This window comes from Dendrobates tinctorius, unplaced genomic scaffold (assembly GCF_039654945.1).
Source record: "Dendrobates tinctorius isolate UK_male_01 unplaced genomic scaffold, ASM3965494v1 ptg000111l, whole genome shotgun sequence".
NCBI classification, from domain to species: domain Eukaryota; kingdom Metazoa; phylum Chordata; class Amphibia; order Anura; family Dendrobatidae; genus Dendrobates; species Dendrobates tinctorius.
Window position 1 is genome coordinate 42787356 of NW_027361779.1, and position 17151 is coordinate 42804506.

At 46.1% G+C, this 17151-nt stretch overlaps 1 protein-coding gene across 1 annotated transcript in view; it reads right to left on the bottom strand.

Annotated features, from left to right (window-relative positions):
- Positions 1-17151, bottom strand: part of LOC141100933 (uncharacterized) — a 516918-nt gene that overhangs the window by 251473 nt on the left and 248294 nt on the right. The window contains exons 47-49 of the mRNA XM_073589707.1: positions 9205-9342; positions 4940-5157; positions 4282-4451 (exon numbers count right to left, since the gene is read on the bottom strand). Coding sequence (XP_073445808.1) covers positions 4282-4451; positions 4940-5157; positions 9205-9342 — 526 coding nt within the window. The remainder of the gene's footprint in view (positions 1-4281; positions 4452-4939; positions 5158-9204; positions 9343-17151) is intronic.

Genomic DNA, 17151 nt, shown 5'->3' on the forward strand with positions numbered 1-17151 from the left:
GCACGCCAGGGTCAGGGTTCCAGGACAGGGTTAGGGCCTGTGCGTGCAAGAGGGCAAGACAGGGGACATGGCAAGGCCTGCGCGTACTTTTACAGAAGCACGGGGAGGTATGCCATGGGCAGGCGAGGGCCTGCGCATGCTTTAGAGAGCACGCAGAGCACAGTGCGGAAACAGCGTGAAGTGCAAGGGAGCACAGAGGGCACAGCTGGGGCACTGGCTAGCTGATCAGGCTGCGGCACTGAACCCGGCTGAGGCATGGCAGGCGACACAGCTGTCACTGACCGATGAGCACGGCTGAGGCACAAGCAGGCAGGCACGGCTAGGGCGGGCACGGATGAGGCACAAACAGGAGGCTAGGAAGGCCAGGTGCATGCAAAAGGCACACGAAGAAACAGAGCAAGAGAAGACAAGACGAGAAACAAGACAGAGCTTAGGCGGTGTACGGAACCAGGAATGGAAGCATAGGCAGAAACACGGAATCCGGTCAGAGCAAGAACAGAGCTGGCAGCGGAGCGTAGGCCGAAGCCCAGAGCCGGGCCAAGGGAGAACCTTGGGACTAGCCTAGAAACGTGCAAGAGAGCATAATAGGAAAGAGTCTAGCAGCGGAGCGTAGGCGAAGCCCAGAGCCGGGCCAAGGCAGAGCCTTGGGACTAGACATGGAAATGAGCACGAAAGGAAAGAAAGGAGGGATGGTGCGTGTGCCAGGGAGCACTACAGAGCACCATAGGAGAGAGCGAGGCAGAGCAAGCAAAGACTGAGACCATAGGGAGGAACAAGGCAGAGCAAGGCAAGGTACGAAACAAGGCATAGTGAAAACAGGCAAGGCAGAGAATAACAGAAGGACTACAAGTCCAAGCAAGACAAAGACGAACATGGCACAACCGACAAACATAAGACAAGGCACGGGACAAGAGATGGAGTACGAGCACGGAGCGTGTGCAGAGACGCACGACATAGCAGAGTACAAGGGCACAGAATAGAGGGAGCAACCCCACAGACCAAACAGCCATGCAGAGAAGCAACACAATACTCAGGCCCTGAGCATAGGAAGGGGCGGTCTAATATAGGGCATAGCACCTCCTCTTCCGGGTCAGGACCAGGGGAGAACTTCCTAGTTCAGATGCTCCAGGATCACAGAGCGCAATCACATGATCAGGGTTTCAGACATGACGAGATGATCACAGAACCAGACAGTGCAGGATCTTAGGAAATGTCACATGATCAAGGTTTCAGACATGACGAGATGATTGCAGAACCAGACAGTGCAGGATGCTAGGAAAGGTCACATGATCAGAGTTTCAGACATGACGAGATGATTGCAGAACCAGACAGTGCAGGATCTTAGGAAACGTCACATGATCAAGGTTTCAGACATGACGAGATGATTGCAGAACCAGACAGTGCAGGATCCTAGGAAAGACACATGATCAGGGATTCTAAACATGACGAGAAGAACGCAGAAGGCAAAGCAGAAACGCAGGCATCTTGCAGCTCAGCAGACACGAGGTGAGTGTGCACACTGCTCTAGGGAACAAGCAGGATAGCAGACATGAGATGCGCGTGCACACCGCTCCAGGGTCATGAGGCAAAACAGACATGGCGGACATAACAGACATGGCGAGCATGACACACCCAGGGCCACGGACCGGGTCACTGCCAACGCGACACTTCTCTTTAAGACACCGGCCCGTACCGAGTAAACCCACAGCCCTGGGGGTGATCCACAATCAATGCTCCCAATGCCTCACGTACTCAGACCAGTCCCTACCCATCTGTTATACCACCCCCAAATGACCCCTGTACCGTACATCAGTGTTGGATGTAGCAACATGGCTCACTTGCGCCTCTCAGTCACCTCAGTGAACGTCCATTTCCAGATTGGAATCCGTGCTCAGTTTTCAGTACTTGACCTACGACTATCATTTGGCAGGCTAGGACAGATGAGGACTTGGCCTCTGGTCTTAACAGACGTAGTCTGTGTCACTGATCTCGACTGGTGCAGGGCTAGGCCCCAGGTCTTGACATGTGTAGTCTGGCTCCCGGATCTTGACCGGCGCAGGGCTAGGCTCCAGGTCTTGACAGGTGTAGTCTGGCTTGTGGGTCTTAACTGTCGTCGACTGAGTACTGTTCACCGGCATGTGATATGTCGGCCCAAACTAGTGATTCAGCCGCTGTGTCCCTCTCAGCACACGACCTGCTGGTCTCACTCATTCGTGCCAAACTCCTTCCCGCCTTGTCACTCCATCCTTTTATATCGGAGAGCTATGTGACAGAAGTAAAGTCAACTGATCCTGTGCTCTTGTTGGACCCATTCCCCTGCAACACTTCCTCTTTCTTTTCGTTCTGCAGGGTCCTGCCGCGTGCACTTAGTTACCCAATATTTACCTTGGATACCAGCGTCCAACACGAGCACGCAGGTATCCAAGGTACACAGCGGGTAACTAAGTGACGTGCTCATAACTATTTGTCCCTACCTAAGGGGGTGATAAAGGGGGGTATTTACTTTTTTAAATTTTGATCACTGTGATAGGGTCTATCACAGTGATCAAAATGTACCTGCGATGAATGAATGAATCTGCTGGCCGAATCGGCGGTCGCACTGTGCATGCGCCCTCCATTTTGGAAGATGGTGGCGCGCATGACCGATAGCAAAGGGACACTGGTCCTCAGAAGGTACCGAGGGGGAGGGGGAGTATCGGAAGGCGGGGAAGCAGAGGGAAGGGGAGGGGGAGCAGATGCTGATGGCGGCGGCAGATCGCCGCCGTCAGTTGGTGGTGGGGGCAGATTGCGGTGGGGGGAAGTCAGATAACTGTCTCCACCCATGGCCGATGATATTTCAGCATCGGCCATGGCTGGATTGTAATATTTCATCGAATTTCATTAATGAAATATTATTATCGCTCTGATTGGCTGTTGAAAGTTAAACTGCCAATCAGAGCGATCGCAGCCATGGGGGAGCTGAGCCACCTCCCCTGTGATGAAGCACAAATGTTCCTTTACCCGCAGGAGCGTGATTTATACCATGACGCCTACGTAGGCATCACTGGTTGTATTGGCACAGGTTTTCACGACGCCTAAGTAGGCGTCATTGGTCGGGAAGGTACGTTACTTTTTACATTGAGAGATAGAAAATAAAAAATAAAATACAGAAAATCGCATTGTATAAATTATATAAATTTATTTGCATTTTGCAGTGAGAAATAAGTATTTGATCCCCTACCAACCATTAAGAGTTCTGGATCTTACAGACCAGTTAGACGCTCCTAATCAACTCGTTACCTGCATTAAAGACAGCTGTCTTACATAGTCACCTTTATAAAAGACTCCTGTCCAAAGACTCAATTAGACAGTCAAACTCTAACCTCTACAACATGGGCAAGACCAAAGAGCTTTCTAAGGATGTCAGGGACAAGATCATAGACCTGCACAAAGCTGGAATGGGCTACAAAACCATAAGTAAGATGTTGGGTGAGAAGGAGACAACTGTTGGTGCAATAGTAAGAAAATGGAAGAATTACAAAATGACTGTCAATCAGATCAGTCGCACCATGCAAAAATCGCACCTCGTGGACTATCCTTGATCATGAGGATGGTGATAGATCAGCCTAAAACCACATGGGGGAATTTCTTAATGATCTCAAGGCAGCTGGGACCACAGTCACCAAAAAAACCTATGGTAACACATTACACCGCAAAGGTTTAAAATCCTGCAAGTCCCGCAAGGTCCCCCTGCTCAAGAAGGCACAAGTGCAGGCCTGTCTGAAGTTTGCCATGAACACCTGGATGATTCTGTGAGTGATTTGGAGAAGGTGCTGTGGTCAGATGAGACAAAAATTGAGGTAGTAGTGGTCATAATGGTGGGAGCTCCAGACATCAGCAAGTTATCATCTACCTTTTGGACAGGTCATAATTTGCTTAGTTGAGACTATCCCTTTAATTGTTTTACAAAACTACTTTTATCCAACAGTATGAGGGGATGTATTGAGTATAGGAGAAAATTTGTGGATTTTCCATGCAGTTGATGAGTAGAAATGAAGTCCAAAATAGGAACTGTAATTAATGCGTTTTTTTATTGACGCGTTTCACGTACACACACTTCTTCCTTATATAACCACATGTAAGCCTATTGTGATTTTCTGCTCCCCCGCTCCTGTATAATATGGGGGATATAATGACACTTTAGTATGGTATATATAAGTTACTAAAAGGATAATTTGAATCTTTTTATCATTGTTAATATATTATGCAACTTTAGATAAAATTCATCAGGAAATATCATACTTGTTGCAAATGCTGTAAACTGTTGGTATGACATAACACTACTTGATCGGGAGACACTTCCTCCCTCATTCTCCATACTAATCATCTTTATCATCTCTCGACGTTGAATGGCTCGGTATATGACTTCTAGCATAGATCGTAAACTGAAATGACAGTGATAGTCTTCTGGTCTGTTGGAAAAAATAGGAAATCACTAAAAGAAAATTGTTATGAAATATACTAAGTTGTGATTATTTAAAAGTCAGATACTGTATGACATGCTCCCAGTAACTTTAAAAGCCTTATACTCCATAGGATCATGGCTTGGGAGCATTTTTTCCTCACTGTTCTTCATGGAACTATTAGCTAAATATAGATTGTTTATTCACTGTAAAATTATATAATTTAAAAAACTCCTGATTAAGTCATTTTGAATCACACTGGGTAGTTTAAAAATGATGGGCTTCCTTTTGTGGTCAAAATAATTCATCATCACCAAACTCCCTTTACTTTTCTAACTTACAGTAGTTTCCAAAATTGCACACTTTTGCAAATTAATATTTTCCAATTCACCCAAAGAGACCAAATGGCTACTGTGATTAAAGATGCACCTATAATGCCCAATGTAAACCATGACTTAAAAATATTGCAGGATACATGTAGAGCCCAGAAGACTAACAGTTGTTCCTTGAGCAGATCTGAGGTGAGCTGAAGTCTTTTGGCGAGGGCCTTTGGTCCTTTGAAGCCAAGGCTGGTAAGTTTGGCCTTGAGAAGTATTGTGTGATCAGGAAAAACAAAAGAAACTGCTCTAAAGATCGCCAACATGTCCTTTGGAAGATTCTGGAATCCAGATTTTGAGACGGTGACAAATATGCTGCAAGTGGGTTGTACGTCAATCTGTTAAAACACACAAGGAACATGTAATTTATTTTTCATTTGATCTATGACTTGCAAAAACATGGCACAACACTAGTCATGCCGGACCTTAATCTTTATTAGTAACAAACATTAAGGTGATAAGACCCCGGTTTTAAGAGAGCGTTCAACTTTAAAATCCCTACTAAAAACTAATGTCCGAACACACTGATATCAGTAGTCTCTGCTGACAATCTCCAGATTTTACCCCAACAGATGATGTCGAGGGGCATAAGGATCCAACATGTCCAATTTGTGCCAAACCTTTCTTCTTGCTAAGATAAGTCAGAGGATTCTATCAGCAGGTCTCTTGTAGACAATAATGGAGCACTCTGACAAATACTTTCCAGGACTTTTTTTTTTATTTAAAGCAGATTGTTGGTAACTACCTTCCTGTTCTACCCAGCGCCGGCTCAGAGCCGTCACTGACCGCTGCTGCTGGCGATTCTGTTACTTCATTTCAACAGAGCAGTTTGTCCTCTTGCGGGCTCTGTTAACAGGGTGTGACTGCCGGCATCATACTAATTGACAGCTGGCTGCAGGGAGCTGGCTGTCGATAAGCATGAAATTGGCAGTCAAGCCCCGTCAACAGAGCAGAGCAGAAGAGAAGCAGTTACTCTGTCGATATGATGACAGCTGAAGCCTGTGGGAGTGGTCTGGTAGTTAGCAACTACCTGCCTGTTAGCTCTTAAGCCCTTTGGAAGAATATGGGGGATATAATCTCACACCAATTGACTTTATCATATCTGTGTGAAGCTTCAACAGTACATCTGACTCAGCAGATGGTCCAGCTTCAACAGCTCCAAATGAAAAAGCTCACATCTACAGCAGCCTAGCTGGTACCAAGACCTTCCTGGCAGAATGAAATCCTGCTGGGAGTCCAAGCTTTTAACTGCTTCAATCAAATTCCCCAGTCAAATGGGAGCCATAATTTCATAAGGCCATTATGGAGTTACCCTATGTCCTAGCCATAAAAAAGTTATATTTTTGAGATCTCAGGAATGGGCCAAATGCCTGCTGGGGTCTCAATCTGTTCCAGCATCCCAGGGTGGGGAGATCTGCAGAACAGATTGTGGAAGTCACATAGCAAGCAATGTTTGGACTTGTGAGTAATGAGGGCCTGGCCGGATCCGATGGAGCCAAAACCGCTGCCATGTAACCTTCCGTAGAGAAGTTATGATCCATCATAGGTTTAGGAGTTTTAGAAGCCCAAGGGAGGGGGACTAGGACTATCCTGGGGGTCGAAAAGGGAGTGACCGACCAAAGGGTTAAGTGCTCGTGTAAGTCTGTGTGGCCCTTTGTTAGCCTCTAAGGGGGATCACGACATGCATCGTGTTGGAAGAAATCAGAAACATCTGGCACTTCACACCTCCTATGTATAACATGAAGCCGGTAACCGACATATGTTTCATCTGCATATACTTTTTATACTACCACCTGCATTTGCATATCTGACCATTTCATATGTACTTGTAGATCAATTAGGTATATAGTGTTTTGTCTAGTGTGTCCTTAATGTGATTAAATATCTAATTTATCCTCAGGCTGCTGTTTTATCTTGATCCACGAATCCACACGTCTGTGTTCTCGGTTTAATGTCACATGCTACCGAGGTTGGTTTCTGGCCCAATATAATCCCATTAATGGACCGGGCTTATAGCTAACAAGGAACTGGTTGCCGACCTACTGGGTTGGCAACGCTCTGTTTGACTGGTGCTAATGAAAGAGGTCTTTCACCCTGTCAGGGTTGTGAGTGAGTGTTTTGCCACTCCAGCGGCTGTGTGGGCCACCCTCTCTCACCCCCCGTCCTTCCCTGTGCCTGTGTGGACAGGGGGTGTCTGTGTAAAGTGTGCCAAGTTGACCTAAGTATCCCCAGGGGGAGCAGAACGTCACATTGGTGAATTGTAGAGAGACAGAACTGCGTGACCCCTTGTCGTATTAGTGTCGTCAGGTGGGGATGCGAGGTGCAGTTCTTCACATATTAGTGGCAGCCGTTGGATGTGTGATCTCTCCAGTGTCATCCTTCACACTCTTAAGGGCATGTCACACTAAGCGATATCGCTAGCAATATCGCTATAACGTCACTGTTTTTTGTGATGTAGCAGCGATGTTGCTAGCGATATCGCTATGTGTGATACTTACCTCCGACCGGCTCCCCCGCTGATTATCGCTGATCGCACGAGAACGTCCTGGGCCATTTCTCGTCGTCAGCTTCGTGCTGGGCTTCCTGTGGCGCCGACGAGCGACTCGTGGACGTGGGCAGGAGGACGTCAGGATCGCCTCGTCTGACACGTAAGTAGCGACCTCCGACCGCTGCTATGTCGCTGGTGAGATCTGCCTGTTTGGCAGCTCACTAGCGACCACTTAGCGATGCAGCAGCGATCGTGACCGGGTCATATCGCTGGTCGGGATCGCTGGTGCATTGCTAAGTGTGACAGTACCTTTAGTGTAAAATAAATCCCAGATAACACCTTTAACAATTTAGCTGCACTCCTATAATGCATTGGGATAGATAAGATGTAGACAAGCATGTCTAAGGCTAGTTTCAAGCTAGCGTTACAGGGTGCAGCGCACGGCTACCGCGAAGCTCTGCGTCCCCTCCAGTCAGCTCCTCCTCTGATCGCTTGACGCTGCATGCGATCAGCGTACCTTATATTTAGCGTTGGGTATGCTGGTCATGCGCTGGCACACTTTTGCCGGCACATCTGCCGTTTTTGGCGCTGCCCCAAGCGCACAAAAATGCAACACAGTGCGTTTGGCGCACGTTGGCCCAGCGCCAAACGGGCGGATGCACTGGCAAAAGTGTGCCAACACATGACCAGCGTACCCAACGCTAAATATAGGGTACGCTGATCCCATGCAGCATCATGCGATCAGAGGAGGAGCTGACCGTAGGGGGCGCGGCCAGGGGCAGAGCTTAGCGGTGGCCGTGCGCTGCGCCCTGTAACGCTAGAGTGAAACTAGCCTAAAATTACACAAAAAACATATCTTTGTACCAAGTTATAGAATAGATTGAAAAATATTAAAATGGCTACCATCTTTTCAGTTAGCCAGTAAAAGGTTTCAACCACTCTTGAATTTTAATATTTTTCTAAAGATTCTCTAAAATCATCATATAGCCTGAGCCATTGTGATTCACTTGTCACATTTTCCAACTATCTAGCCTAACTTTGCTCTGTGTAAAAATATGATTAGTAAATCAGCCCTATTACTGTAATATCTTCATTATATAGTGCAGACATTACATAGACGATTATTATGACATCATCAGAATATGCTGCAGCCTCTAAATACACAGAGACCACTGTGACATGACTAGAGGGGAGGGCAGGCTGTGAAAACAAACACAATATTATCAAAGCTCTTAGCCTATAAACACACACAAAGACATTATTGTGACATCATGAAAATAAAATATAGCTTAAAAATATGCATGATTTTATGACATCACGACTTTAGAAAGAATCCTATACACATACAAATAATCAATTAATAAAAAAACACAAGTATATTTCCTCTATATATCTTATGCTTATCCATTTTTTTTAGAATAAAGAATAATTACAATTTTTAACTGGAATTAATTGAAGCGAACAAGTACAAAACTGACCACTAGATGGTGCTAGCAGATTTTCCTACTGAACTGACCGCCACAATCCCAGTGACAGGACAGGATGAGATTACATAATTGTTTCGATTTTAGGAAGACAAATATTGCCGCATTATTTCCCTCTGCTTTCCATAGACACGACATGTGCCACATATAAGAACAGGTCGCTTCATTGCAACTCGTGCAGGGAAACAATGTTTCATAAACTAGAATTTACTATCATCTACCGGAAACAAAGCTAGAAAAGCATCTAGTGATCCTAGATTGTAGGGAAAAGAAAGCCCGCCATACTCATATGTCAGGCATATGTAAAACAGCACAAGGAAGGATTGTACCAGGCCTCCGAAAGATTAGCCACGGAGATTATCTCCAAAGAAACAGTCATAAGATAAAAGGATTCAATGTAAGTTCTTCCCGACCTGAGATCCATCCTGTAAAGTGATTTGGGGCAGTTTTGCTTGTAATGATTCATAAAGAGACTGTGAACTGTGCATAAAGACAGATACTGCATCCTCAGGGAGGAGATGAACATCATCAAAGCAGCTCCAGCATCCATCCTACAAAAGAAATGCGGACGTGATTTTCATTTGAGTTGATTTCTTGCATGTTACAAGAGAAGCTCTTCGGGTACGTACCCATTTGCGAGAAAAAAGAACGAGTGCAATCCGATAAAAAAAATCGGATTGCACTCGTACCAATGTTATTCAATAGGTGACATCTCATCTGTGATTTTTTTCTCAGCTGAAATTGGACTGAGAAACAAAAATCGCAACATGCTGCATATTGCTGCGTATCTTGTGCGAGACTCACCAACGCAAGTCAATGGATGTGAGAAAAAACGCACAGCACTCGCACCATGCGAGTGCTATCCAATTTTTACGCACCGGTGTCCTTTGAAAAGCCGGCAATTCATATGCGGCTACAGTAAAATCACACTGACAGGTTAGAATAGAATATATAGAATAGATATCTACACATAGAATACACAGATATACATGTCAGTGACACACACACATATATATATTTATGATAGATAGATAGATAGATAGATAGATAGATAGATAGATAGATAGATAGATAGATGAAAAGCCGGTAATTCATATGCGGCTACAGTAAAATCACACTGACAGGTAAGAAAAGAAAAGATAGAATATATATATATATATATGTACACACACTGCTAAAAAAAAAATAAAGGGAACACTTAAAAAACAGAATATAACTCCAAGTAAATCAAACTTCTGTGAAATCAAACTGTCCACTTAGGAAGCAACACTCATTGACAATCAATTTCACATGCTGTTGTGCAAATGGAATAGACAACAGATGGAAATTATTGGCAATTATCAAGACACCCTCAATAAAGGAGTGATTCTGCAGGTGGGGACCACAGACCACATCTCAGTACCAATGCTTTCTGGCTGATGTTTTGGTCACTTTTGAATGTTGGTTGTGCTTTCACACTCGTGGTAGCATGAGACGGACTCTACAACCCACACAAGTGGCTCAGGTAGTGCAGCTCATCCAGGAATGCACATCATAGCGAGCTGTGACAAGAAGGTTTGCTGTGTCTGTCAGAGTAGTGTCCAGAGGCTGGAGGAGCTTCCAGGAGACCAGGAGGGGGCCGTAAGAGGGCAACAACCCAGCCGCAGGACCGCTATCTCAGCCTTTGTGCAAGGAGGAACAGGAGGAGCACTGCCAGAGCCCTGCAAAATGACCTCCAGCAGGCCACAAATGTGCATGTGTCTGCACAAACGGTTAGGAACCGACTCCATGAGGATGTTCTGAGTGCCTGACGTCCACAGATGGGGGTTGTGCTCACAGCCCAACACTGTGCGGCCCTCCAAAGAAATGCCACCCCACACCATTACTGACCCACTGCCAAACCGGTCATGCTGAAGAATGTTGCAGGGAGCAGATCGCTCTCCACGGCGTCTCCAGACTCTGTCACGTCTGTCACATGTACTCAGTGTGAACCTGCTTTCATCTGTGAAGAGCACAGGGCGCCAGTGGCAAATTTGCCAATCCTGGTGTTTTGTGGCAAATGCCAAGTGTCCTGCACGGTGTTGGGCTGTGAGCACAACTCCCATCTGTGGATGTCGGGCACTCAGACCATCCTCATGGAGTCGGTTTCTAAATGTTTGTGCAGACACATGCACATTTGTGGCCTGCTGGAGGTCATTTTGCAGGGCTCTGGCAGTGCTCCTCCTGTTCATCCTTGCACAAAGGCAGAGGTAGTGGTCCCGCTGCTGGGTTGTTGCCCTCCTACGGCCCCCTCCGCATCTCCTGGTGTACTGGCCTGTCTCCTGGTAGCGCCTCCAGCCTCTGGACACTACGCTGACAGACACAGCAAACCTTCTTGCCACAGCTTGCATTGGTGTGTCATCCTGGATGAGCTAAACTACCTGAGCCACTTGTGTGGGTTGTAGAGTCCGTCTCATGCTACCACGAGTGTGAAAGCACAACCAACATTCAAAAGTGACCAAAACATCAGCCAGAAAGCATTGCTACTGAGATGTGCTCTGTGGTCCCCACCTGTAGAACCACTCTTTTATTGAGGGTGTCTTGATAATTGCCAATAATTTCCATCTGCTGTCCATCTTCATTTAATTTGTCTTAAATGAAAAAACACAAAAAGAATTGTCCTAAAGCCAAATTGGATATAATTCCACACCAAACATAACAAAGAGGGTGGACAAAAGTATTGGCACTGTTTGAAAAATCATGTGATGCTTCTCTAATTTGTGTAATTAACAGCACCTGTAACTTACCTGTGGCACCTAACAGGTGTTGGCAATAACTAAATCACACTTGCAGCCAGTTGACATGGATTAAAGTTGACTCAACCTCTGTCCTGTGTCCTTGTGTGTACCACATTGAGCATGGAGAAAAGAAAGAAGACCAAAGAACTGTCTGAGGACTTGAGAAACCAAATTGTGAGGAAGCATGAGCAATTTCAAGGCTACAAGTCCATCTCCAAAGACCTGAATGTTCCTGTGTCTACCGTGCACAGTGTCATCAAGAAGTTTAAAGCCCATGGCACTGTGGCTAACCTCCCTAGATGTGGCCGGAAAAGAAAAATTGACAAGAGATTTCAACGCAAGATTGTGCGGATGTTGGATAAAGAACCTCCACTAACATCCAAACAAGTTCAAGCTGCCCTGCAGTCCGAGGGTACAACGGTGTCAACCCGTACAATCCATCGGCGTCTGAATGAAAAGGGACTGTATGGTAGGAGACCCAGGAAGACTCCACTTCTTACCCCGAGACATAAAAAAGCCAGGCTGGAGTTTGCCAAAACTTACCTGAAAAAGCCTAAAACATTTTGGAAGAATGTTCTCTGGTCAGATGAGACAAAAGTAAAGCTTTTAGTTCAAAAGCATCAACATAGAGTTTACAGGAGAAAAAATAGGCATTCAAAGAAAAGTACACGGTCCCTACAGTCAAATATGGCGGAGGTTCCCTGATGTTTTGGGGTTGCTTTGCTGCCTCTGGCACTGGACTGCTTGACCGTGTGCATGGCATTATGAAGTCTGAAGACTACCAACAAATTTTGCAGCATAATGTAGGGCCCAGTGTGAGAAAGCTGGGTCTCCCTCAGAGGTCATGGGTCTTCCAGCAGGACAATGACCCAAAACACACTTCAAAAAGCACTAGAAAATGGTTTGAGAGAAAGCACTGGAGACATCTAAGGTGGCCAGCAATGAGTCCAGACCTGAATCCCATAGAACACCTGTGGAGAGATCTAAAAATGGCAGTTTGGAGAAGGCACCCTTCAAATATCAGGGACCTGGAGCAGTTTGCCAAAGAAGAATGGACTAAAATTCCAGCAGAGCATTGTAAGAATCTCATTGATGGTTACCGGAAGCGGTTGGTCGCAGTTATTTTGGCTAAAGGTTGTGCAACCAAGTATTAGGCTGAGGGTGCCAATACTTTTGTCCGGCCCATTTTTGGAGTTTTGTGTGAAATGATCAATGTTTTGCTTTTTGCTTCATTCTCTTTTGTGTTTTTTCATTTAAGACAAATTAAATGAAGATAATAATACCAAAGAATTTGTGTTTGCAATCATTTTCAGGAAGAAACTGAATATTATCTGACAGAATTGCAGGGGTGTCAATACTTTTGGCCATGACTGTATGTATGTGTGTATGTATGTGTGTATGTCCGGGATAGGCATCCGCACCGTCTCAGCTACAGCCACAAAATTTGGCACAGTCGCACGTCTGGACCCCAAGAGCGTCCTAAGCTATGTTGCGAGGCGAAATTTTAAACCCGCGCGTTCCAATTCACCAAACAATTTTGCCCCTATCTACATACTGGGGAAATAGTGTGTGCGCGTCAAGCCCCGCCCCTCATCATGATGTCATAATGCCCCTATCTGCATACTGGGGAAACAGTGTGTGCGTATCAAGCCCCGCCCCTCATTATGATGTCACAATGGTTGCCATGGCGACATTGATGTCATCATAGGTTGCAAGCCCCGCCGCCGCTCATTATGATGTCATAATGGTTGACTATGGGATGGAGGATGTGTGATGGGTATATGGGCACTGGACTATGGGATGGAGGATATGTATGATGGGTATATGGGCATGGGACTATGGGATGGACGATATGTATGACCGGTATATGGGCATGGGACTATGGGATGGAGGATGTGTGATGGGTATATGGGCACTGGACTATGGGATGGAGGATATGTATGACGGGTATATGGGCACGGGACTATGGGATGGCGGATATGTATGATGGGTATATGGGCACTTGACTATGGGATGGCGAATATGTATGATGGGTATATGGGCACGGGCCTATGGGATGGAGGATGTGTGATGGGTATATGGGCACTCGACTATGGGATGGAGGATATGTATGATGGGTATATGGGCACAGGCCTATGGGATGGAGGATGTGTTATGGGTATATGGGTACCGGACTATGGGATGGAGGATAATTATAATTTGTTATAACTAACCACAGTTAGTTACTATGCCCGGGCAGCGCCGGGCTCTTCAGCTAGTATATATATGTCAGTGACACACACATATATATATATATATATATACAGTTGTGGCCAAAAGTATTGACACCCCTGCAATTCTGTCAGATAATACTGTTTCTTCCTGAAAATGATTGCAAACACAAATTCTTTGGTATTATTATCTTCATTTAATTTGTCTTAAATGAAAAAGCACAAAGAGCATGAAGAAAAAAGCAAAACATTGATCATTTCACACAAAACTCCAAAAATGAGCTAGACAAAAGTATTGGCACCCTCAGCCTAATACTTGGTTGCACAACCTTTAGCCAAAATAACTGCGACCAACCTCTTCCGGTAACCATCAATGAGTTTCTTACAATGCTCTGCTGGAATTTTAGACCATTCTTCTTTGGCAAACTGCTCCAGGTCCCTGATATTTGAAGGGTGCCTTCTCCAAACTGCCATTTTTAGATCTCTCCACAGGTGTTCTATGGGATTCAGGTCTGGACTCATTGCTGGCCACCTTAGAAGTCTCCAGTGCTTTCTCTCAAACCATTTTCTAGTGCTTTTTGAAGTGTGTTTTGGGTCATTGTCCTGCTGGAAGACCCATGACCTCTGAGGGAGACCCAGCTTTCTCACACTGGGCCCTACATTATGCTGCAAAATTTGTTGGTAGTCTTCAGACTTCATAATGGCATGCACACGGTCAAGCAGTCCAGTGCCAGAGGCAGCAAAGCAACCCCAAAACATCAGGGAACCTCCGTCATGTTTGACTGTAGGGACCTTGTTCTTTTCTTTGAATGCCTCTTTTTTTCTCCTGTAAACTCTATGTTGATGCCTTTGCCCAAAAAGCTCTACTTTTGTCTCATCTGACCAGAGAAGATTCTTCCAAAACGTTTTAGGCTTTTTCAGGTAAGTTTTGGCAAACTCCAGCCTGGCTTTTTTATGTCTCGGGGTAAAAAATGGGGTCTTCCTGGGTCTCCTACCATACAGTCCCTTTTCATTCAGACGCCGATGGATAGTACGGGTTGACACTGTTGTACTCTCGGACTGCAGGTCACCTTGAACTTGTTTGGATGTTAGTCGAGGTTCTTTATCCAACATCCGCACAATCTTGCGTTGAAATCTCTTGTCAATTTTTCTTTTCCGTCCACATCTAGGGAGGTTAGCCACATTGCCATGGGCTTTAACTTCTTGATGACACTGCGCACGGTACATTCAGGTCTTTGGAGATGGACTTGTAGCCTTGAGATTGCTTATGCTTCCTCACAATTTGGTTTCTCAAGTCCTCAGACAGTTCTTTGGTCTTCTTTCTTTTCTCCATGCTCAATGTGGTACACACTGTCATGGTCCAGTCCGGAGTTTATCTTCTGCTGTCTTCACTCCGGACTGGTCATGCGGGGGTTAATCTCCTCAGCCTCGTTCTGGAGCTAGCTGGGCTATTTAAATCCCTCGCAGCCTGCTGACCAGTGTTAGTGATAGCTCAAGCTTGCAGTTTAGAGCCGCTGACCCTTGTACCCTGGTGATCCTCCTGCCTTTGACTGATATTCACGTGTATGACCCGGACTGATTTCTGACCCCGTCTCTTGGTATTCGTCTCTGCTGTTACGTTCCCTCTCTGGCGTCTGACTCCCTGGCTTGTACCCCGACCACGTATTTCGTCTCACGATTTGGACCCCGTGCTCATGTTCTGGCTTTCTGACTCTTGGCTTTGGTATTTTGACTACGTGTATTGCTGCTCCTTCTGGTACGTCTGCTCCTGTTAGTTTCTGACTCGGTTCGTCTGACTATTCTCTCTTGTTACCTGTGGCACCTGTGCTGTTGCTCAGGGTTGCTGCTCTTAGTGTATAACCTCTCTTCCCTCACCAGCTCCCCCTGGTGGAGGTTTCACGACATTATCACTAACCCCACATTTAAACGGGATTTTGCATTTTTTTTTCTTTGGCCATGGATCTGCTGCATAACTTGGCAGATCAAGTGTCCAGTTTGACGCAGATGGCGCAGGACTTTTCTGTGAATCATCAGTCCCTTGTCATGTCTCAGACCCCCTTACAGAAAGAACTGACTGAGACTATTAAGACCATGCAGGGAAACACCTCTCATATTGTTTGTCCACCAGGTGACTCTGTAGATGTTATTTTGCACTCTCCTGAACCCTCAGTTAAACTTCCTGACACATTTTCTGGCGAAAAAGAGAAATTTCATATAGTCAAGGAGAGTTGTAAATTATGGTTTTCTCTTAGACCCCGATCGTCTGGGGATGAGACTCGGCGGGTGGGGATTGTTATCTCCTTACTTAGGGAGGGTCCCCAATCCTGGGCTTTTTCGTTGCCCCCTACTGCCCCTGAACGGATGTCGGTAGATAGGTTCTTTGAGGCCCTAGGACTTATCTATGACGAACCGGACCGTGTTAGGGTGGCAGAGGACACTATTTTGGGTCTGGGGCAAGGGAAGCACTCAGCCGAATGGTACAGCTCCGAATTCCGTCGATGGTCCACGGAGGTGTCCTGGGACGACTCTGCACTGAGATGTCTGTTCAGGAAGGGACTGTCGGATTGCTTGAAGGACGCTCTGGCTCTCCATCCACCTCCCAGTTCATTGGAGGAGGCTATGAGTCAGGCTATCCGTATGGATCGGAGACTGCGGGAGAGAGGTGTTACTCAGCGAGGGGTTCCGTTTTTCCCTGCTAACCCTGATGTGTTGCTTCCATCTGAACCTATGGAGGTGGGAGCCACCAACCCCCAGGAGAAAGAGAGGAGACGGCGACGTGATGGAAAATTGTGTTTTTACTGCGGAGATCCCGGACATTGGAAATAAGACTGCCCCTCCTGTCCTCCGACTAACAAGCGGCTGAGTCTGGGTGATAATCGTGGAGGTCACCCAGACTCTCAGGTACCTTTTTCTTCCTTTTCAAGAGTACTGCTAAAGGTGGGACTTGGTGTTGAGAATGGCTTTTTCCATACTTCGGCTTTTGTAGACTGTGGGTCATCCCTGAACCTGATTGACTCTAAGCTGGTGGCTCGCTGTAGATTAGGGACAGTTAGGTTGGGGACTCCCTTAAAAATTGTGGCTATTGATTCTACACCACTCACTAAGGATGGTCTCCATTTCAGTTCTAAAGAATTTACCCTCAGGGTGGGGGCCCTACACCAGGAGCGCATGTCATGCTTTGTTTTGGATAACCTCCCTGCTGGCCTGGTGTTAGGGTTTCCCTGGTTGCAACGGCATAACCCAGTTATTGACTGGGGGTCCCGGGATATTGTTAAATGGGGACCTGGGTGTTCTGAAAATTGTCTTGCTACTGTGTCTATGTCATCCGTCAACCTGGAGGGTATTCCGGAGTACCTAAAGGGTTTTAAGGATGTGTTCTCCGAAAAGGAGGCTG